The following is a 23,201-nucleotide window of genomic DNA, read 5'->3' as shown; positions in this document are numbered from 1 at the left end:
TCTGCATCTCAATCTCCATTCTCAAGTAACGATTGCAAAATCACGCACGTTAGAGTCGTATGTACGCGAGAGAAACATAAATCATTCCACTGTGCGGCTGGATGCGTTCCGACTCATTGTCAGCCCGAACGAGTGAAGAATTGAATGTAACGTCAATGTTCCGTACGCTCCGTCCAATTCGTAGATCTCGGTTATCAAAATACGTGAGCCGTCACACGAAGCTTTCCGATAACCCGGGATCTAAAGGCAGAGATTACTCGATTTACGGATCTCGTTGAAATTGATCTCGATTCGTTCGACGTGGTATTCAACGTTGGTGATCCGTCTGACTGTGACTTACGATGGCAACGTTGAAGAATTTGATTAATTCGTTGGACGATGTCGTGTCTGAGACTCTGTCGGGATTATCCTGCACGTATCCGCAATTAGAGCATCACGTATCACACAGAGTGGTACTGTCACCAGACGTACGTATATAAAAATACACTTTTATTTCCGTAGCGTTATCGCTTTATTACGATTGAATAACAGATAAGTTTATAAAGCATTCGATATATCAAGCAATTTCATTCCCAGTCAAATCTGCCAATCAAGAACAGATTTTGAAAGCATCTACTACACAAATTTCAATAAAATGTCAACAGAAATACAACAGAATCTGTTAATAGAATATAATGGCAGATTGACTGCAGAAACTCAGCAGAATTTGCTGTTTTGTAACTATTTACATATTCATGAAATCTTACGCCACTGGATCAATTAGTCGTTGACTTTGTTGTAAATAATATATTTCTCCAAATGCAATTTATGTTTACATATACTTCAGTATAGGAATCGTCGAGATAAAGTGGCCTTGATCTGCGGCGGCGGTAGTGGACACGAGCCATTTGCTGCAGGTAATTAATATCTGCATCATACATATTTTGTCTTTTATTTGTTGCGTTAATTTGAACATCTTAATCAACACAAATCTCATTTATCTCTTTTTATAAAATAAATATTTCTAAAAAAATGAGAATCTACTTTAGAATCTTCTTTCTAATCTAAAGTAAAATGAAAATCGAGTAATATTTCACTTGTATAACATTTCGATTTGTACGTTGTCATTTGGATTAAATTAGCAGAAACTTTAAGAAGGACGAAAGCCTCGTGCACGAAACTTTTTTTTCGTATTAGGCTTCGTTGGCAGCGGAATGTTGACAGCTTCTATAGCGGGATCTATTTTTGCGGCGCCGCCATCTACTCATATCACGTATGCTCTTCGATGCGTCGCGGAGAACAACAAAGGTCTTTTTATTCTACATACTTATTGTTATAAAGTATAATAGATTCTTCATTAACGTCACGCTAATATATCTCTCTTTAGTTGGTATTGTGGTCGTGGTGCCTAATTACACGGGGGATTGCCTGAATTTTGGTATAGCGATCGAGAAGGCTCGACGAGCGGGCGTCATGGTAAAATTAACAAAAACCTCGTTTGTGCGACCCGCAAACAATGATACAAATATTAAGATATATTAAATTAAAGTGTCGACATATTCGAAAGTTATAATATCTCATTGAGATCAGGTGGAGGAAATAATCGTCGACGACGACTGCAGCATTCCCGAAAACGAACGGAGCGTCGCCGGTAAGCGCGGACTGGTGGGCATGCTATTCGCTATCAAGATCGCGGGTGCTCTCGCCGAGAAGGGCCTTCCTCTGTGCGAGGTGGCGGAAATTGCGCGACGCGTTTCACAGAGCACCGCGACCTACGGAGTCGGGCTGTCCGCGTGCGCAATACCAGGTACGCGACAATCGAGAGGCTCGTATGGCATGTCGTTTGCGCCATGTAATCACGATAATTACACACACGTGCTATTATGCGCGGCCGTACGCTTCTGTACGCGGCTGCTCTCCCATCCGACAGATCATCAGAATCCAGACAATGTCTATTCCTTTATTATTGTCGCCCAGTCACTTTTTTAACGTTTGATATAGAAGTATAGAGTAAATATACATATATTTTCGTCAGATAATATAATATTTAACTAAACAGAAAGATATCAAACGAATATTGTTAAAAGCAATATTATATTTGTACATGTGTGTGACGTTCAATTTCAAAGATACGTTATGCATCAGATGCTTCTTCAGGCGAGTTTTAACATGTATCGTCGAAAGAAAAAATCAGTTTCGGTCAAAGAATACGCCTGCGATTTAGAATTACGATTTAGAATCACACTCCGGTGCTACTCTGAGAGAGAGCGTTTGAATGCAGGTCAAGGTCTCATGTTCGAGCTCGCACAGGATGAGATAGAGTGTGGGATGGGGGTGCACGGAGAAGCAGGATACGAGAGAATTAAGCTCAGGACCGCATCCGAACTGGTGACGCTAATGCTGAAACGCATTTGCGAGACCTTATCTTTGTCCGCTAATGACTCGGTCGCGGTTATAGTCAATAATTTCGGTGCTCTAAGTCAATTGGAGCAGGGAATCGTCGTCTACGAGGTTGTAAATCAGCTTCGTGAGTATTTGTTTATCGCCTTGTTTTTCTTCTTCACATAATGAATATGAGCCTCTTATGAAATGATGAAGCCAATCTCTCTCTGGTGTCATCTTTAAGAAAAAAAAGTTATAAATTTGGAGAGAGATACCACTCTCCATATTGAATGTCTACTGACGCGTACTATTAATGATTTCATAAATTTGTTTTATTCAACTAGTCAATTTTCACTTTTATTTACTCCACTTGTAATGGTCTTGCGTTTCTCTCGGTACAGGAAACATGGGTATAGAGCCTGTTCGCGTCTATTCCGGTACTTTAATGACATCCTTAAACAGCGTCGGGATACATATAAGTCTGCTAAAGTTGATCGAAAGCCATCGGGACACGTTTGTCGAGTGTCTCGACGAAAAAACGACGGCACCTTGCTGGCCAGGCTGCGCCTATAGCATTCCTTCGACCTTAACGAGCACGCCGTTGAAGGATTCGGAGAAGAAAAAAATAGAAAAGATAGGAATATCGTTAAACGCGCGCGATCAGCGCCTGATCGATTCATGCTTGAGAGACGCCTGTACCGCTATTATCGAGAAAGAGGCGTATCTCAACGGGTTGGACCGCGGTTGCGGAGACGGAGACTGCGGATCGACATTGAAACGATTTGCCGATGGTACGCATATATATATCGACGTACACATATATCTCTTAATTTGGAGGATTAATATAGGTTTACTAACTTTACGTGTCCATAGGTATTTTAGGTAATTTAGATAATTTATCATTGTCGCATCCGGCAGCATTATTATCGGAAATAGCGGATATTGCGGAGGAACGTATGGGCGGCACTTCCGGAGCTCTGTATTGTTTATTTTTTACGACTGGCGCGAAAACGATGGCGTCACTCGAGCAAGAGGAGGATATGCGGCGCGTTTGGTTTTGCGCATTCCGCAGCGGATTGAATTGTTTAGAGAAATACGGAAAAGCGAAAGTCGGTGACAGAACTATGGTTTGCATTATTAAAGTGTACCTATACATATTATTATTAACAATACTAATACTGCAAAAAGGTATTCTGTAGTATTAATATATCTGTTCGTCATATTGTCGCAAAGACGATTAAACTTATCGTGGAATATACGTAAAACTCATATTGAAAATGTAAGAGAAATCGCAATTCATATTTGTAGATCGATACAATGTACGCGGCATGTACGACATATGAGAAATTGTTAAAGGAAGAGGATCCGAGCGATTTTTATGATAAGATAGCCGCGGCGGCGTGGGAAGGATGCTATTCTACGAGAAATATGAAACCAAAGTGAGTAGAAGCGACAGTTTTACGATAGGGGATAATTCGTTTATACTTTAACGTTCAAAGTGTGTCTATATTTTAAAACTTTGAGAGATCTAATTTGAAACAATATAAATTTTCATCCAACACTTAATTTAGTTACTTTTTTTTGTAGTAAAACATATTTAATGTAGCGATGCGCCTGTTTACAGAGCGGGGCGAGCCAGTTATATAAAACAAGCTCAGTATTTAACGGAAGTGGACGCTGGAGCGTATGCCGCAGCGATATGGACCGCAGCTATTGTACAGACGATTACGCATTTCAAGGAATAACATATTCGTTATCTTTCTTTCTCCCTTTTTTTCTTTTCTTTTATTTGTGCCTGAGCATCTTTACCATAAGCAGAAGAGATAAAATTTAATAATAAATAACAAGTTTATTCGCAAAACGGAATAAGCGAATCAATTAACGATTATATCAACTATTTCTCCTATAGAACATTTAATATATCATATACTACTGACTGCATTAAATAAAAATAGTTGTGTCTCTATTTTTGTAAATACGATAAAAAGTACGCTTTTTAATATACACCCTGACGAGTACATAAATACTTTATAACGTTTTATATCAAACTTAATATGCGTTGACATGGGTCGCAGTTATTTTTTGGCAGTATTTTGCCGATTAATCGGATTACGATTTGTTTGCATCGACACGCACTATCCATAAAGTATGGACAGACTAAACTTACCGTTTTATTTTATTTTACACTATATAGAATAAATAAATAATTGCGCGTTTGCGTGTATGACTGTATGTGTGGGTCTGTGTGTGTTGTGTGTGTGTGTGTGTGTGTGTGTGTCTCACGAGATTATCCAAAGAGATTGGTCACAAAGCTGTTAAATCCGTTACTGATAGACGAGAAGATACCGCTGTTGGCGTCGGCCGCGGTATTAACTCCCGATTGAGGCCGATAATGTAACGTATGATCGCGGTGCGGGTAAGGCCTCCCACCGACGTTTCCGTTATATAAAACAGATCCATTTTCCTCGTTGTACTGCCTCTGCTTAAGCATAATGAATTAATGTTATGTTAATTATGTAAGAGTAATTAAAATATATAAAGTGTGGCGTTGATATTCCAGACAGCACGCGTGTCTAAAAACTGCCGTAAAGAATATGGATCTTTCACATTTGCTGACGGTATTTTACTTACTTTTGTCGAGTAAAGGGTGACATTGAGAAGCGTCGGATGTTGTTCGACTACTACGAATTCCACCTCACGAGGCATATACCCGTTTGAGAATACCTGACAAAAACGTGATATCAGATTCAACGTGATATAATGGGCGAATAACAAATTTTCTAACAAATTTATCTTATTTTATCGCACATTTTTTACAATCTACTAGCATGCGCAATGATCTCTATTGGACAGACTATTATGTTATGTCTCGTAACGTACCTCCAACTTGTAAACTCCAGGCAAGAGAATTCTCCAAAATTCGCCATATTTCGTTGTCGAGAAACTGACATCTCGTGATTTCACTTTAACGGAAGCCCTTTCGATGGGATTGCCATTTTCATCGATCACAAAACCGTGAACGCCCCTGTGAGCCTCCGCCAGAAATTTGATTAGAGACTAAAAGCATGATAAATGTACATTATTTTTACAAAAAAGAAACGCATATTTTAATGTAAAATGGACGCGCACCAAGGCCATGCCCTGGTGAAAAAATTTCTCATATTTTAGATTTATAAAAATTCTCAAAAAATATGTAAAACTTTTCAGAAATAATTGGATAAGGATTTTTGGAACATTTCACCCACATAGCATGCATATCAAAAAGACGTCCAGAAGATATCCCGAAGATATATTTAGGAGATAGGATATCTTCGGGATATCTTCTGGACGTCTTTTTGATATGCATGCTATGTGGGCAGTATCTGTATGTATGAAAATTTCTAATAAATTGCTCAGATTTTTTTATATTTATTTAAATTTTTACGAAGATGTATTTTGGCAGGAAAAATCTGAAACATTTCATTATTATTTTACCTAAGTTTTTCTGAAAAATGTTTCAATTCGTATAAAAAATCTAAAAAATTCTGAAAAAGTCAGAAAATTTTCACAAAAATTTTGATTACATAATAATATTAAAATTCTGAGACATTTTTCCACCAGGACAGAATTGGGTCAAATGTCTTGTCACTCTTCTCTCTCTCTCTCTCTTTAAGCTGTACAATCTTTATTTCAAAAGCCACTCACCGCTCGATTCTCCGCCCAGTAATGCGGCAGATCCGCGGCCGGGGGATATTTACAGCAAGAAAGTTCCAAGGTGATCTCCATACAGCCGTTCGACACGTAGTTGAAGTCTTGCATTCCACCGGTAAGCGGGTACCACTCGGCGCCGTTAGTAATTCCACGTTTAAATGCGGGCTGAGACGGCGAGCACGGTAATCCCTGATACATAGACCCGTGGTTTCGAGAGTACGTCAACGATAAATGTTGAAACACGTCGTCATCCGGCGAGACGCTCGGCGTCGACGTGAAACTCTGAAACACTATTATCTCTACGTGAGACACATTGTCACTGTTTAAACGTCGGACTATCTGTCCGTAGAGATAGAGAGTACGCATGATGATTTGTGTAATCTACTGTAAGCTGTCCCAGAACGTTCGCTCGAACGTTCTTTTCTAAATCTTTGGGTTCTAATTTCTCAACGAAAATGTCGAGGCGCCTTCAGCTTTGTCTCTACACGAGAAATCATTCCCTTTTCTCGATTGTGCCATTATTTCTTTTTCTCTATCAGAGCAAAACTGTGTAAGAGGGCACGCGTTTCATGTGTGTGCCATATCTAATTGTGCGTCTACATTTCACTTTCATACATTTTTACGAAGTACAGTGGTTTACTCGAGCGGTAGCGAAGCTGCTGTTTTCTTAGCGTAAATTGATCTTCGTGAAACTGAAGCCGTAGACTTTATCACTTACCGTCTTTGTTCTTCAACATCACATTTTTTTCATCATATTCGAATCGATCGAGAGTAATAATACCTCCGGAAATTGTTTCTACGCTTTGCGAGTAAATGACAAAGCAAATGTCGCTAATATACATATCGAGCTCTAATAATAAAATTAAGATAATCATATTGCACAATACCTGCACATAGCGGCGCCGATCGACATATTCCTGACGGCATGAAAGTTTACATAATATCATGACAGCTTCAGAGCTACGGGCAGCTATGCGGTCATAGCTGTCTGTAATCTGTCTGTTAATATACAAACGTTAACGTTAACGAATTTGAAAAACGAGCGGTTGTTTGCGAAATGTCTGCCGGAGGGATTGCACCCGGGGGAAAAAAAAATGGTAACGCCGTTCTTTCCCTCTCCGGTTTGCCCCGGTTCTTTTTTTTCCTTTTCGCTTCCGGAAAGACACATCTCGCAAAGAGGACGATCGCGATACGACGGCGCGGAGCGTTACGACTTCCGTGGCTCGGATCGAGGACGATCGAGCGAGCCTGCCGCTCTGCCCGCCTTTTAACGATTTCAGCTCCGCGCGCGCGAGAGACGGTAATTTCAACGTAGGTGATTCAACTTACGCGAATTTGGGGTGTTGTCGAAGGGGTAGCTGGCCACGAGCGCACCGCCGTGCAGACTGCCCGAGAGCACGAACTGAATCTTCGAGACCCAATCCTTAACGGCCTCGGTCTCCGGCTGGCTCTTCTTATTGTTTTGCTTAAAGTAGTCCGGGAAATTGCGGTTCAGGTCGAAGCCGCGCGCGTTATACCTGCACAATCATACATCGAGTCGTGAAGATGAGAATCGGGAGGCAGTTTTTCTTTTTTTTTTCCGCGTGAAACGAAGAAAACGGCTTTAGCGAAACGTGTGTCTCGACGCTTCAAGATATCTCCTTTAGCAGAAACGGGACCATTTAACGTATTCGTTAGCGCTCTTGACGACTATTCATGAACGCTCAGCCCTGTGACCATTTTGCAAAACGCTGAGCGCAATATTTTTAATTTTACGTTTAAATCGAAGGAAAATTCTCCCTTCGAAAGAGATATCGAAGGAGATTGTCACTCGTCGCGATCTTTTAACGTTCAACGTTAAATATATATCGGTCGTTAGCGCGATTAGCGCGACTCTCTAACTAGAAATCGTCAAAATAAGTTGAAAGGTAAAAATCGTTTATGTAAACATCTAACCTGCCTTGACCACCGTCGCAGCGTCCCTCTTTAGAGACTTCAAAGCCATCGGGATTCATTGACGGTAGAATATGAATCCTTGTATTATCCAATAACCACGTAATATATGCGTCCGATCCGTATGACGTCACGAGGAACTAGAAGGAGAAAAAAAAAATGAACAAGAGATATATCTCTGGAAGAAACACATACATGCATCATTTGTCAAATAAATTATCGAAATTAATATTATTATTCACATTAATTTATGGATTAGTCAATATTGATCGATGGTGATTAATTAATCTAATTGTTGTTATTTGCGGTTACTTTAACGATTACCTTCGGACAAAATTTCTCGTCCGAATAAATCTTCCTTTCATGAAGCATTGTATACGCGCGGCGAACCGAATTGCAAAGGACATACCGCTGGCGCATGTGTTAGGTCGTCATTGCGAGTAACGTGTGACGTGGAAATTCCGACGCTTGACATAATTACGTACATGAATGAGATGTAGCATTAATTCGCGTCCCACAGCTTCGTTTCCGTGTATGTTGGCGATGTACTTTACGTCGGGCTTGCCGATCATGTGCTCGTAAGGCGAGGACGACACGACCATTACCCACAAATCACGACCTGTCGTACGAGAGTAATCGCTTGATTATAACACTCCGCTTCTCTCTTCCACTTTTATAAAATATAAATTCGAATGTTAAAACGTATAAACGAAAACACCGCACGAACGTCCAACGTGTTTTCTTTTAGGCTTATCGCGCTTAGACGTTTGTAACGTCGTGAGAGAATATAACGTTACCTTTCACCGACTTTCCTATCGAGTACAATGCGGTGAGATTTTGAAATCGAAGGGACGTCGCGCGAAGAAAGCGGCTCATCTGATCGTAATTGTGATACTTGAACTCGATGTTGTACGGCTCCTCGTACGTTAGGAAACGCGGATGGTACAGCCGAGGTACGTCTCCCTTGTTGTGGAATTGCATTCCGTGAATGCTTCCGTAAACGAAGACGAGAAAAAGTAGCGCGCGATACATTCTGCAACAATATCATCGCAATACATATCGATAATTGCACTTGAGGATGGACGAGACGTTGTTAAAAATTAGACGTTCTTCAAAATTAAGAATTTCTTCAAAATTTTTTTAGAATTTTTTTAAAATTCTCTAAAATCAAGAATTAGACAGTTTTTCAAATTAAGAATATCATTCTTTAAGTAATACCGCGAGATATTATTCAATATTTTACACATTTTCAATGAAAACATTGTAATCTTCGTGCGTCGAAAGTATCCATATAATGCAATGTGAGAAATATGATTTATTCTCTTTATATTTAATTCTCATTGCAAATATACAATACTTAATATTATATATAATATCACTCTTGTACTTAGATATGTGGTACTTTCTTGTCACTAAAAAAGTTTACGTTACCTGATTGAGTAGATGTCAGCGACGGAGAGATCGCACCGTGGAATTCGTGGAATCCGATCGCAAAATCAGCGTCGTGCGCGCGTTGAAAACTATCCGCGAAAGCGACACGCGAGGCAGTGTACGTAAGCGCGACGTGACTTTTTTTTTTCGACGCTGATTTTTTCCTTCCGTTACTTCCAGTGTCGAGTCGTTTAATATGTGGGGACACGGTCACCGGTGAGGAGGGCACACGCACTTTTTTCTTTTTCTTCGGTCGTACACGCGGTCACGTTGGCGCGCGGACGGCGGACGAGTTGACGGACGGCATTTGCGGAAGTCGCGAGGGAAGAAGACGAAAGGAAAAGGAAAAGGGGGAAAAAATCGGGAGGAAAAGCTAAACGAGAGCGAGAGCGAAACACAACAGAGAAAGAAAAAGAAAGAGAGAGTGAGAGAGGAGGAGGAAGAGGAGGAGAAGAGGTGTAAACGGGCTGCGAGACCAAAGGTCCCGAAGGCCAGCCGCGGTACCAGCGGTACCGAGGAGCGCGAGCGAGGAAGGTGTTGGTAGATCTCGGCTCGGAGTAAGAGTAGCGGCGGAGAGATGTGTGATGATACTGTGAACTTACAAAAGAGAGAAGCGAGATATGCCGCGCGCTCACTACCACCACCAGCGAGCGGCCGACAAGCGCCAGTAAAAGCGGTACCACCGAGCAGCGGTAGGCAGTAGGCAGTGAGGCAGTAACCGGTACCAATATCAGTACCAATACCAGTACCAGCGCCAGTACCAGCACCAGCACCAGCACCAGCACCAGGCACTCGAGCACCCAAGCAGAGCACCACCACCGCCGACGCCACCACCACTACTAATGAAACCCACTTCCTCCGTCGCTCCGGTATCTACCGCTGTCTGCTCGCCGTTGTAGACCAACCACTGGGGCACAATGTGTCCCAGCTAGGAGACAGCCCGTTTACTGTCTCATCTCTCGGCTACTACCACACCGTCGGCAGCACACCGTGTGGCACACAATGAGCAACGCCGTCAAGCGTATCGCGGCGAATTGTTATTTCGCGCACATTTAGCGTGCGGGATGCATTTAGCGTTGATATCTGGAAATCTCTCTCTCTCTCTCTCTCTCTCTTTCTCTCCCTCCCGCGGGAACGCGCGAGTTTTCGCACGGCGACCGTGATGAGCACAAAAGTGCGAAACGCGTGACCCCGTAAAAGCCGCAAGAAACGTCCGACTCTCTATGAACCAGTTAGCGAATGAGCTTTGACAGATATTGATAAAGAGGCCCTCGTAAAAGTAGCTCGGCAAAAAGTCAATTGTACCTCTCGAGAAATACGCTTTACGTTAAATTCTTTATCACTACCTTAAGCGGGTATTTATAATATGTTTTACAGATAATGAGGAAATTACTTCCTAAACGTGCGGTAGATTGGTAAGAAAATCGGCGAGGTGCGTTAATTAAAAGGGATATCATTTTTGTCCGCGCGTCATTAATACAACTTGCTTCTTTGCTTGGACGCGCGAATTACAATGCAGATTCCAATAATTACAATAATTCCAGCAATTGTCGACGCTCTTTGCGCATCGCGGACCAATTTCGCGATCTCACGGCGCTTTACACGTAAAGAGGACGAGTACGTATGAAACTCGCGTGCGCGGCTACCGATTACGAACCACTACTACCGTCCTTTACCACTACCAACCGCCGTCACCACTACCAGCAGCGGTGATAATTGAGGTGAAGAGGTTTTCGTTCTTGATGTTTGGCACACGAACCGACCCACCGACCGACCGACCGACCGACCGACCGACCGACCTATCCACCCATCCACCCACCCATCCACGAGCCGCTGTTACAGGCGATTTCGCGTCAGCTCTAGGCGCTATATTTTCGAATATAATGAGCCGCCTGTCTATCTGTGCGCCGAGGGCACCACCACAGAGATGGTGTACAGGTCGATAGAGAGCATTCGTAAGATCACTGACGTCCACCACACGTACTTTCGACGTGCTATTGAGGACGGTGTCCTACTAGCGGTGCTTGCTTGCCTGCCTGCCTGCCTGCCTACCGGAGGCGCGGATCACGGTTTCGGATGGATCGTTGAACTCGCAAGCGGAAGGTGAAACACATTGAAAAAAAAAGCAGCCTCGGCGAGAAGTGTGTCACCGAGGCATCGCGGGTGACGCGACGTAGCGAGTAAAATGAGAAAGGCGAGAGGAGAGGAGAGGAGAGAGAGAGAGAGAGAAAGAGAGAAAGAGAGAATGGAGGGAGACAGAGGAGTGCCCGAACTTGGAATTTCTGAGAAAGAGACTTCGCTCACGGTCGATGTGATTTACCTTGAAACGATCAACCGCCTCCTCCGCTTCGTCCCTTAAAGGGCCTTCTCGTAATGAAACCATTATCAAACAATTCACGTTTAAGATTCGCTGAACTGGAATGTAACTGTGAATGAGCACCGCCCCGAGAGAACATGCGAAAAACCGAGAGATCTCTATATACTGAATATTTATTTATTTCGGGACGAAATAAACTTTCCAACGAGCGAGAAAAACGGCGACGTGTCGATATAGACGGATAGACATTTACTTTTAGACTGATGGTGTGCGACAAGATACACGTGTTATAGAGATATATAATTATACTTGCGACGAGAGGGTGAATATCGTCCGTTCTTGCAGACGTCGTAATGTAGATTTATTAATGACCGCATTTAATGACTGTGGAGAAATGTAACGTCGGAGAATAAGCCGCTGAAAATTAACTGGCAACTTTCTCTCCTATATAATAATCATGATTCCTTTGTCTTAGCCTCTGTAAGATATTATTGTATATGTTATTATACGATTATATATTTTATATATATAATATTGTACATGTAAAACTTTTATTGTCTCTGACGCAGTATTAGATGTTATATTGTATTCGAAATTCAAAAAATCTTTTCCGCGACAAAACAAGTTATTTTCAGGAAATAAATATCATATTGCACTAATTGAAATGTATAAGTTTGCTCTGAAAAGTGCGTGCAAAGATGCTGCAAAAAAATGTGAGTGATCATCTGTCAGTCAAGTATTCACCGTTGGCGCTGTTATTTGTGAAAGTTTTACGCTTGCATAAAAGTGTATTTTATTTTCTGGGAACATAACAACATGTTGGAATTTATCGGAGGGGATAACATTCTTCAAACGACGACGTCGTTATAATTATAAGTCTGATACCGGTAGTAAGGTATCGACAAGATGCCGCACCAAGTTACTAATGAATCATTAATTTCAAGTCGTACAGGGATGACGAAGTCGACGCAAACGCGCCTATTCATAGTGTCTTACGCTTGTCGCGTTTATACTGCATTGTTGTGTATTAGTTATTTTTACCGATACATATACAAATTGTAGTTATACTCCGTTTTTCTATGAAAGTTAATAGTTAATCATAAGGTTTTTACACAAGATCTGCAGAAAAATACATACCGCGAAAGTAAGTTTAGAAAAATATTTTTACAAAATAATCTTTTATACATCTAAAGAATATAACTGATCATTTTTAAAGAAAGAACATTTACGGTAATGGATGTGTTGCAATGTCACGTACTATTTACGATAGAGATGATTTTTTTCAATGAATACAAAAATTTATTACTTTTAATTATAGCAAGTGTAGAAATGCAGATACTCGCTCTCAATTTCTTATTATATACCATAATCGGTTTGTGGCGACCAATCGAATGGTCCTCGAATTACTCCAAGTTGTTATACAGCGTGTACACCTTCTTCACGATATACCTATTGGCGTATTTCATGCTGGCTCACTTGCTGTATATTATCTTTATTGTCGATAACGTGGAGGACTTCGCCTCGGCTTCCCCATTTTTCTTCTGTTCACTCAGTTTATTGTCCAAAGCGATTACTGCTGTAATCTATCGCGGCGAGATAATCAATTTAGTCGAAACTCTGCAAGAGAAACCGTGTAAAGCCTGTAACGAAGATGAGACTGATATCCAGATCAAATTTGACCGTTCAATCAGGTTGGTATATCAATAATTGTCGACGCGACTTTTAACAATGTCAGTCTTAATAAGTAAGTCGGTAAGCTACACACGAATAAATAAATTAAGCTAGAGAATCTTAATTACACAATTAAACTAAATTAATTTTCTCAAGCATATACGCGTTTTGTGCGTTTCACCAATATTAACAGAGCTATTTAAGCAACGACTGATATTTCTCTCGCCTCATTTATTGAGCAGCGATTGTCAATCTATGTAATTTTAAAACAGCCTTGTACCATCCTTGTACGATAATAACATGTTTCGATTATTATATGTTTCTAATATATATTTTTTTAATGCAGATCGTATACCATATATTACATACTCTTGTGTACGTTCTCGGTACTGGGTGGCGTGGCGGCAGGAGTGCTCGACGTTTTAGAGGGTCAGTTACCCTATAACATGTGGGTACCTTGGGATTGCACCTCGTTCCTTTCATTCTGGTTTACGTCCCTTCAAAGTATTCTAGCTGTAATTGTTTGTACGATTGTAAACGTCGCGACGGAAACCATAGTGTTAGGATTTTGCTTACAAACGTGCGCGCAATTCGAAATTCTCAAGTATCGCCTTCAGAACATGACAAAGCGTAGGGAGGAAGAAATATTTCCGAAAAGTTTGTTGAATAATGCGTCGCGTGAAACAGGCACATTGTCGGAGCACATTTCTCATCATTTGTGCATAATCAGGTAGATAATAAAATTATTTATATACATGTGTATTTTTTAAATTAAATGTGTTAAATAATGTTCGCTGTATACGTGTACGATGTACAGTGTATCTCTCCATCTGTTGTGAAGTAATATGTTGTTTGTGATTGTGATATAATGTGTAAATATTTACAGACTTGCCGAAACGATCAACGACGTGTATCGCCAAGTGATTTTCATTCAATTTTTCATCAGTATTTTGGTATTGTGTTCAGTTGTGTACTATCTATCTTCTCATTTGACACTTACAGACCTCGCCACCATGATCATCTTCACATTCAGCATGTTTGTGCAGATTTTTTTTTATTGCTGGGCTGGAAATGAAGTTATACTCAAGGTAGTTATGGCTGCTATAAAGAGACATGTATTTGGAAAATAGTATTATTATGGCAAAACAAGAACTCTGCAAGACCATCGCAAATATGCTTTTTTGTTTCTTTCATTATTCCAATCATTTATTCTAATTTTTACTTACGTAGAGTACTGGATTGAGCGAAGTGGTGTATCATATGGACTGGATGTTAATGACAGTCAGCGAACAAAAGAATCTACTGATGATTATGAAACGTAGCACAAAATCCGTTAAACTTACCAGCAGTTTTTTGGTGACATTGTCTCTGGAATCTTACGGCAATGTTAGCTTTTAAATTAAAATTTAATCTATTTTTTACAGGCGCTTTACTTTCACTAAACTCTTGTTTTACTTTACAGCTTCTGAAGGCGTCTTTCTCCGCATTTAACGTTCTGCAACAATTTTGAGACTGTGCTCCATTATTCGTTCGCAATACACTATCTGTACGAATATCATGTAACGAATAAATCACTCATTGCAAAATATATTTTAATATTTATTTTATTTAGGTATTATTGTTAACGCGTTATTTCTAGGTGTAATGACGAATGATTTATACTGTAGGTACAACGTAAACATAGATAGAAGATGTATAGGTTACGAAATAATAAATATAAGAAATTGAATTAAATCAAAGTCAGATGCCGCAGCGAAATTTTCACATAAATTCAATTGCTCGTACGCACGCGCGTTATGCTTAAAGTCTCAAAAATTTATCTTTACCATTTCTATAAGTCGTCTACAAGATACACTGTACAAGAGTATACATTTTGTCAACCCTCCTCGTGCTTCATAATAGACAAACAGTAATTACAGCAAAATAACATACGTATTCTCAACAACGCTTGGTAGTATCAGGGTAATAAAGCAAGAGAAATATAATTGCATGTAATTGCTCTTACTTCTATTATTATTCACTGAACTATTTCCATGACTTTCCGAATGACTTCCATGAATGTGAATAAACATTTTATTCGATGGGAACATGACAATATGTTGGAATTTATCGGAAGGGATAACATTCTTCAAATGACGACGTCGTTATAATTACAGGTCTGATACCGGTAGTAAGGTATCGACAAGATGCCGCACCAAGTTACTAATGAATCATTAATTTTAAGTCGTACAGGGATGACGAAGTCGACGCAAACGCGCCTATTCATAGTGTCTTACGAATCCTTGTCGCGTTTATACTGCATTGTTGTGTATTAGTTATTTTTACCGATACATATACAAATTGTAGTTATACTCCGTTTTACTATGAAAGTTAATAGTTAATCATAAGGTTAAAACACAAGATTGTGCTGCAGAAAAATACATACCGAAAGTAAATTTAGAAAAATATTTTTACAAAATAATCTTTTATACATTTAAAGAATATAACTGATCATTTTTAAAGAAAGAACACTTACGGTGATGGATGTGTTGCAATGTCACGTACTATTTATGATAGAGATTATTTTTTTCAATGAATACAACAATCTATTACTTTTAATTATAGCAAGTGTAGAAATGCAGATACTCGCTCTCAATTTCTTATTATATACCATAATCGGTTTGTGGCGACCAATCGAATGGTCCTCGAATTACTCCAAGTTGTTATACAGCGTGTACACCTTCTTCATGATATACCTAGTGGCGTATTTCGTGCTGGCTCACTTGCTGTATATCATCTTTGTTATCGATAACGTGGAGGACTTCGCTTCGGCTTCCCTATTTTTCTTCGTCGCAATCAGTATATTGCCCAAAGCGATTACTGCTGTAATCTATCGCGGCGAGATAATCAATTTAGTCGAAACTCTGCAAGAGAAACCGTGTAAAGCCTGTAACGAAGATGAGACTGATATCCAGATCAAATTTGACCGTTCAATCAGGTTGGTATATCAATAATTGTCGACGCGACTTTTAATAACGTCAGTCTTAATAAGTAAGTCGGTAAGCTATATACGAATAAATTAATTAAGCTAGAGAATCTTAATTACACAATTAAACTAAATTAATTTTCTCAAGTATGTGCGTTTTGTGCGTTTCACCAATATTAACAGAGCTATTTAAGCACGTGCAACGACTGATATTCCTCTCGCCTCATTTATTGAGCAGGATTGTCAATCTGTGTAATTTCAAAACAGCCTTGTACCATCCTTGTACGATAATAACATGTTTCGATTATTATACTCGTATGTTTCTAATATATATTTTTTTAATGCAGATCGTATACCATATCTTACATACTCTTACTTACGTTCTCGGTACTGGGTGCTGTGGCTGCAGGAGTGCTCGAAATTTTAGAGGGTCAGTTACCCTATAACATGTGGGTACCTTGGGATTGCACCTCGTTCCTTTCATTCTGGTTTACGTCCCTTCAAAATATTCTAGCTTTAATTGTTTGTACGATTGTAAACGTCGCGACGGAAACCCTATGGTTAGGATTTTGCTTACAAACATGCGCGCAATTTGAAATTCTCAAGTATCGCCTTCAGAACATGACAAAGCGTAGGAAGGAAGAAATATTTCCGAAACGTTCGTTGAATAATGCGTCGCGTGAAACAGGCACATTGTCGGAGCACATTTCTCATCATTTGTGCATAATCAGGTAGATAATAAAATTATTTATATACATATATGTGTATTTTTTAAATTAAATGTGTTAAATAATGTTCGCTGTATACGTGTACGATGTACAGCGTGTGTATCTCTACAGTGTCTCTCCATCTGTTGTGAAGTAATATGTTGTTTGTGATTGTGATATAATGTGTAAATATTTTCAGACTTATCGAAACGATCAACGATGTGTATCGCCAAGTGATTTTTATTCAATTTTTCACCAGTATTTTGGTATTGTGTTCAGTTGTGTACGATCTATCTTTTAATTTGACACTTACAAACCTCGCGACCATGTTCATTTTCAGAGCATTCAGCTTGTTTCTGCAGATTTTTTTTTATTGCTGGGCTGGAAATGAAGTTATGCTCAAGGTAGTTATGGCTGCTATAAAGAGACATATTTGGAAAATAGTATTATTATGGCAAAATAAGAACTCTGCAAGACCTTCGCAAATATGCTTTTTTGTTTCTTTCATTATTCCAATCATTTATTCTAATTTTTACTTACGTAGAGTACAGGATTGAGCGAAGTGGTGTATCATATGGATTGGGTGTTAATGACAGTCAGCGAACAAAAGGATCTATTGATGATTATGAAACGTAGTACAAAACCCGTTAAACTTACCAGCAGTTTTTTGGTGACATTGTCTTTGGAATCTTTCGGCAATGTTAGCTTTTAAATTAAAATTCAATCTATGGTATTTTTTACAGGCGCTTTATTTTCACTAAACTCTTGTTTTATTTTACAGCTTCTGAAGGCGTCTTTCTCCGCATTTAACGTTCTGCAACAATTTTGAGACTGTGCTCCATTATTCGTTCGCAATACACTATCTGTACGAATATCATGTAACGTATAAATCACTCATTGCAAAATATATTTTAATATTTATTTTATCTAGGTGTTATTGTTAACGCGTTATTTCTAGGTGTAATGACGAATGATTTATACTGTAGGTACAACGTAAACATAGACAGAAGATGTGTAGGTTACAAAATAATGAATATAAGAAATTGAATTAAATCAAAGTCAGATGCCGCAGCGAAATTTTCACATAAATTCAATTGCTCGTACGCACGCGCGTTATGCTTAGAGTCTCGAAAATTTATCTTTACCATTTCTATGAGTCGTCTACAAGATACACTGTACAAGGGTATACATTCTGTCAACCCTCCTCGTGCTTCATAAGAGACAAACAGTAATTACAGCAAAATAACATATGTATTCTCAACGCTTGGTAGCATCAAGGTAATAAAGCAAGAGAAATATAATTGCATGTAATTGCTCTTACTTCTATTATTATTCACTCAACTGTTTCCATGACTTTCCGAATGACTTCCGTGAATGTGAATAAACATTTTATTCGATGGGAACATGACAATATGTTTAGACACAGGGGTAAATGCACCCCCTGATCATTCCAAGTAAGACGACCTTCACAATTTCACATCCGTTACTTCGACATCCGTCATTATGCTACTCGCTACGTGAATCGTAATGAACTTAGGTTCTACATTAATAACCGTCGCTAATGGCATAAGACTACGAAGTTGAAACAAGTAAACTCATACGTAGTCTCTAACACGAATGTACACAATATTACTTGAAATTTAATTGTCTCGATATTGAAACTTACATCCATGTTAACATCCATTAATTCTGTTGTGTTGCTAAAAATGTGAAAAGTAATATTCTGCGAAAAGTGCGCGATAGATATTTGTAACTTTCCTCTTTCTCTCTCAATCACACATTTTATACAGCTATTAAATAATATCACCCGATTGTTAACCTGTGATAACATTATAACGATCTACGTATTAAATAAATAACATTTGTCATAATTAGATAATCACATTCGGTGATAAATGTGAGATGCAAACACCACTTATGGAACACCGCCTATAAATATTTATTATATCATATATATTTAACAGAAATCTACATTTTATTTTATAAACGTAATTTTTCATAAAACTGCACGAATACCTATTTGCAACAGATAATTAATGAACATAGAAGGTTCTTTTCGCAATACTTCGTTAATCATTCTTTTATAAATTCTTTTCGACATGTAGAAACACCCTTGTGCGACATCTCAATAAACTGATTGTAGAGAGAGGGAGAGAGTTACGAGTATGCAAATGTTTTCTCTAAATTTCTCATTGTATACTGTCGGTGGTATATGGAGGCCGATCGAGTGGTCATCGAACATTGCTAAGCTACTGTATAGTGTGTTTACCTCTATTGTACTAATCTTGTTTTACATTTTGATGATAACTCAATTCATGGATATCATTTTCATTGTTGATAATATCGACGATTTCGCAACAAATACTCTAATGTTCCTGACTATTGTTGCTGTTACTTGTAAGGCGACTACCGTTGTAATACGTCGGAATGCGATCATCAAGTTGGTGCAAGTATTGTTGACAGCACCTTGTAAACCTCGAGACCAGGATGAAGTGGCGATACAAAGAAAATTTGATAAGTTTATTAGGTGAGCATTTGCCGTTATTAAAATTCTTTAGTAATTCATTATTTCAAACGTCTACAATTTTATTAAGTGTTTAGCCTGAATTTTGTTTCAAGGACCCATTAAGTCTTTCAACATTTCGATAAATTAACAAATATTTTATTTAAAAATATTTTGGTTTTAAAATATTGTATACATCTTTTTTATTTTAATCGCATTACGTTTTTCACTATATAATAATCAAATTTATAAAAATTTGTAATATAATTTATTACAAATCGGTCGATCGCTTCCGTATGAACAACATGTCACACTCGGCTATTTTTATAAGTGACTATGTACATCTTATTCTTGGACACACAAGACATCTTTTATGATCTTTCTGGAATAATTTCATACATTACGGATGTCTTGTGATTTCAACGACGATTCTTACGGATGATTTAGTTTACACTTGAAAAGGGCCCAAACCAAGGGCTGAAACGTCGTGATTTTGTACTGAATTGTGGCCAGTTAAGTCGATACAATTAAAATATATTCGTATAAATAAATTTCAATTACCGTAAGGACAGAGAATAGCTTATATATATTAATAAATATAATCTTAATTATACATTTTTGCAGGTCATGCTCGATAAAGTATTCACTTTTGGCGACTTGTTCTGTTAGTGGCGTTACAATAAGATCTGTGCTAAACGCTATACAAGGTCACTTACCTTATCGAGTATGGCTACCATACGATTACAATACACCTTCGATGTTCTGGATTACATCCATTCAACAAATTATAACTGTGATTTTCTGTACCATCATAAACGTCGGCACGGAAACTCTAGTTTTTGGATTGTTTCTGCAAACATGCGCGCAATTTGAAATCTTTGAAAGTCGTCTTCGTAAATTAGTGATGAACAAAACGAACAAATTAATGAAAACTGAAGTTAGATATCAGGAATACTTATCTCCTTCGTCAAATAAAGAAGAAATGATATCAAAATACATATATCATCACCTCGAGATTTACAAGTTAGAATTACTTCTTTAGTACATGTTTACACATCTAGTTATTTATATTTTTTAATATGATACAAGCATTAATTGCTCTACCTACGATTCGCATTTATAATAATGATAATTGATGTTTCTGACCAAAAGATGTTCAAAGTAAAAAGAACAATATATAATGATGTAATTATTTGGAGCTCAATTAAAAAATAATTGTTTATAACTCGAAGAAAGAACATTTTTTAAGTAATTTATGGATTATTTCATGCTAAAAATAAATCATATTTCAGTACTTATTTAAGAACATGTAATTGCTATAACTTTAATAAATAATAAACACTAGAATATTTAAAATTTTTAAGCAAGTTAAAACCTTACGTGTAATAATGTGAGAGCTCCCATTTACATTGCAATTTATTACATCATTGCAGATATGCCAAAACAGTAAATGTTATATTCAATCAGGTACTCTTTGTCCAATTCTTTGGCAGTATATTGATATTATGTACAAGTGTATATTATCTGTCAACACATAGTACGCTGTCCGAAACAGCCACTTTGATAGTGTACACTATTTGTATGTTTGTACAAATTTATGTTTACTGTTGGTCCGGAAATGAAGTCATACTTAAGGTAAGTCTGCATTCGCAATCCAGTCCCAAACCGATATACTCTGCAAATTAAAGTAATTTAAAGTCACAAATATATCTTCATAATTTTATTTTTCAAGAATTTTCAAAGTAATTTAATATTTATCGCAAGTTTGAAATCGGGAAATACAGAATATTACAAAATAACAAGTATATATTTGTATAATTTAAAAAATGTCTATCCGTTTATCGCGGCATAAATACATGTGTATAAATTTAATAAAGTGATTCAGTATTATTATGAGATAATTATTTTATTTATGTTACGCTGGCAGAGTATGAGCGTGGGAGATACAATATATTGTATGAACTGGCCTTCACTATCAGTTAACGAAAGGAAAGAACTACTAATGATCATGTTACGCAGCACAATTCCTATAAAATTTACCAGTAGCTTCTTGATAACTTTATCTCTCCAATCTTACAGTAGCGTTAGTATAATATTAATTTGTACTCTTTTGTTTACTCTTAGCAATTGCTCCCAGTTTTTCTACATTTAAAATATATCTGATTTTTTTTTCTTTCAGATCTTAAAAATATCATATTCGACATTTAATGTATTACAAAAACGAAATAACAAATAAAAAATGAGCTTCGACATGATAATAATGTAAAGCGTTTCGGTAAACTAGTCACTGTAAATTTCTGCCTACTCGTTTATCTCATACGGCACCTCATATTTCCTAACCGAATTGTAAAGACGGCGTCTTAATAAAACATGTAATTGTTAAATTTGTTTCTGATATTTTTAATTAAAACCGGTAATAATTATAGAAAACAAATATTGTCCTCTCAGCGGCAAATCATACAAGTTTATACTATTGTACAAGAGATTTTGAGCATGATTTTGGAAAAAAGACGACGAAAGTGTAATCCCACAATAGTACTGAAATAACCCCTTATTTTGACTTTTGAACGCTCATATAGCGCTTATTGTGAGTCGATTATTGTGAATCTTGCCTATTATAACTTTCGATCAGCATCACATAAACTATTTATTTCCGAAGTTTCAGCCAATTTCACCGAAAGCCAATTTCCATAAGGAACTCTATAGACGTGGACAGACGTCGATTTGATGGGTCATTTCTCGCTGGGACAGTAAAATATAAATAACCAAACGTATAGTTGGGCATAATGATTATGTAGTTTTTCATAAATTAGTTAATAAATCCGAAAGTTTCTGTTTAGATATTTGTTTCAATATCACTCTGTATTACGAGCCAGGAATAATGGCGTCAATGCACGCAAATTGAATACAAATATTTTACATAGTGTAATGAAATGCATGTTTCTAAACCTGGAAATTTCTGTTTGCGTATTTATTTCAACCTTACTTTTATTTTGATTTTAAGAATATTAACGCGATGAACATTGCACGTAGACATTATACACTGTAATATCATGCACGTTTTGATTTGACGTACAAGCAGCACTAATTTCAGCTCTAGCATTAAAGTGAAAAAAGAATAATTTCTCAGGCTATGTGCTACATGTGATTTACTGAGTATAGAATTAAAACATTGTAGTTTTCCTGTACACTCGTCATACCTCGTAGATATACAAGCAACTTGAAAAATATGCTCTGACACTGAGTATATTATGCATCGCATTCTTATCGCTACACTTGTCTTGTATTTTTACGTAATAAAACGAAGAACTGTATGCGGAAGGTACGATATTCTTCGTAGTTCCGATGGACAGGAGACATACAAATATTTTATTCAACGGGAATATGACAACGTGGGTGAATGAAAAGGAAAACATCCCTCGATAATTGCAAGTAGGAAAACTTGTACAATTGTAGTATTCGCAAGAACGGAAAACGTGCATTCCATAATAAATAATTACACTACTTCATGTCGACTTTTTAATGGCCGTAATTATAGTAGGGTGACAAGATGTTGAAGTGGGTAAGACTATACATAGTCTGTCGCAAGACGTGCTTGGTTACAATTAAGTAAAATTTATTGAC

General features: G+C 37.9%; 5 protein-coding genes and 2 long non-coding RNA genes across 15 annotated transcripts; 4 read left to right on the top strand and 3 right to left on the bottom strand.

Annotated features, from left to right (window-relative positions):
- The first annotated feature begins 179 nt into the window (after positions 1-179).
- LOC139772626 (triokinase/FMN cyclase) lies at positions 180-4,365 on the top strand. 2 transcript variants are annotated; one of them, XM_071706448.1, is made up of 10 exons: positions 180-467; positions 827-896; positions 1,177-1,287; positions 1,367-1,455; positions 1,570-1,786; positions 2,261-2,506; positions 2,763-3,152; positions 3,235-3,488; positions 3,670-3,800; positions 3,986-4,365. In XM_071706448.1, exons 1-10 carry the CDS (start codon positions 342-344, stop codon positions 4,104-4,106), a joined length of 1,755 nt encoding a protein of 584 aa, XP_071562549.1. In that variant the 5' UTR covers positions 180-341; the 3' UTR covers positions 4,107-4,365. The 2 variants fall into 2 exon arrangements, with proteins under 2 accessions (XP_071562549.1, XP_071562550.1); XM_071706449.1 differs by lacking the exon at positions 180-467 and having other exon boundaries at positions 1,125-1,287.
- Positions 4,115-10,243, bottom strand: LOC139772630 (carboxypeptidase D). Of its 5 annotated transcripts, XM_071706456.1 has the most exons (11): positions 10,140-10,238; positions 9,415-10,011; positions 8,781-9,016; positions 8,469-8,602; positions 7,987-8,123; positions 7,381-7,568; positions 6,939-6,968; positions 6,046-6,341; positions 5,242-5,418; positions 4,993-5,085; positions 4,115-4,843 (listed from the first exon to the last, which is right to left on the bottom strand). In XM_071706456.1, exons 3-11 carry the CDS (start codon positions 9,013-9,015, stop codon positions 4,649-4,651), a joined length of 1,485 nt encoding a protein of 494 aa, XP_071562557.1. In that variant the 5' UTR covers position 9,016; positions 9,415-10,011; positions 10,140-10,238; the 3' UTR covers positions 4,115-4,648. The 5 variants fall into 5 exon arrangements, with proteins under 5 accessions (XP_071562557.1, XP_071562558.1, XP_071562559.1 ...); XM_071706457.1 differs by having other exon boundaries at positions 4,115-4,840; positions 9,415-10,243; XM_071706458.1 differs by lacking the exon at positions 6,939-6,968 and having other exon boundaries at positions 9,415-10,243.
- A 131-nt stretch (positions 10,244-10,374) lies between these two features.
- Positions 10,375-14,992, top strand: LOC139772633 (putative odorant receptor 85d). Its single transcript, XM_071706476.1, has 5 exons — positions 10,375-13,422; positions 13,749-14,132; positions 14,289-14,490; positions 14,633-14,788; positions 14,865-14,992. Exons 1-5 carry the CDS (start codon positions 12,965-12,967, stop codon positions 14,910-14,912), a joined length of 1,248 nt encoding a protein of 415 aa, XP_071562577.1. The 5' UTR covers positions 10,375-12,964; the 3' UTR covers positions 14,913-14,992.
- Positions 14,351-16,000, bottom strand: LOC139772642 (uncharacterized). The gene is made up of 3 exons (XR_011718181.1): positions 15,918-16,000; positions 14,746-14,897; positions 14,351-14,467 (listed from the first exon to the last, which is right to left on the bottom strand). It is a non-coding gene; the product is annotated as an uncharacterized lncRNA (long non-coding RNA).
- LOC139772637 (odorant receptor 46a-like) lies at positions 15,952-18,380 on the top strand. 4 transcript variants are annotated; one of them, XM_071706483.1, is made up of 6 exons: positions 15,952-16,379; positions 16,715-17,098; positions 17,415-17,478; positions 17,619-17,774; positions 17,856-17,939; positions 18,033-18,380. In XM_071706483.1, the coding sequence occupies exons 1-5, from the start codon at positions 15,952-15,954 to the stop codon at positions 17,901-17,903; spliced, it is 1,080 nt and encodes a 359-aa protein (XP_071562584.1). In that variant the 3' UTR covers positions 17,904-17,939; positions 18,033-18,380. The 4 variants fall into 4 exon arrangements, with proteins under 4 accessions (XP_071562584.1, XP_071562582.1, XP_071562581.1 ...); XM_071706481.1 differs by having other exon boundaries at positions 17,856-17,952; XM_071706480.1 differs by having other exon boundaries at positions 17,856-18,380.
- On the bottom strand, positions 17,367-21,132 carry LOC139772641 (uncharacterized). Its single transcript, XR_011718180.1, has 4 exons — positions 20,958-21,132; positions 20,294-20,427; positions 17,732-17,888; positions 17,367-17,455 (listed from the first exon to the last, which is right to left on the bottom strand). It is a non-coding gene; the product is annotated as an uncharacterized lncRNA (long non-coding RNA).
- On the top strand, positions 18,454-22,416 carry LOC139772634 (odorant receptor 46a-like). The gene is made up of 5 exons (XM_071706477.1): positions 18,454-19,601; positions 20,202-20,600; positions 21,011-21,212; positions 21,505-21,660; positions 21,757-22,416. Exons 1-5 carry the CDS (start codon positions 19,240-19,242, stop codon positions 21,811-21,813), a joined length of 1,176 nt encoding a protein of 391 aa, XP_071562578.1. The 5' UTR covers positions 18,454-19,239; the 3' UTR covers positions 21,814-22,416.
- The last annotated feature ends 785 nt before the right edge of the window (positions 22,417-23,201 follow it).

The sequence above is a fragment of the Temnothorax nylanderi genome, unplaced genomic scaffold (assembly GCF_030848795.1).
Source record: "Temnothorax nylanderi isolate EJ_2023f unplaced genomic scaffold, tnyl_v1.0 TNYL_tig0052_pilon, whole genome shotgun sequence".
NCBI lineage: Eukaryota > Metazoa > Arthropoda > Insecta > Hymenoptera > Formicidae > Temnothorax > Temnothorax nylanderi.
Note: the sequence above shows the minus strand (reverse complement) of the source record. Positions and strands in the feature narration are given on the sequence as shown.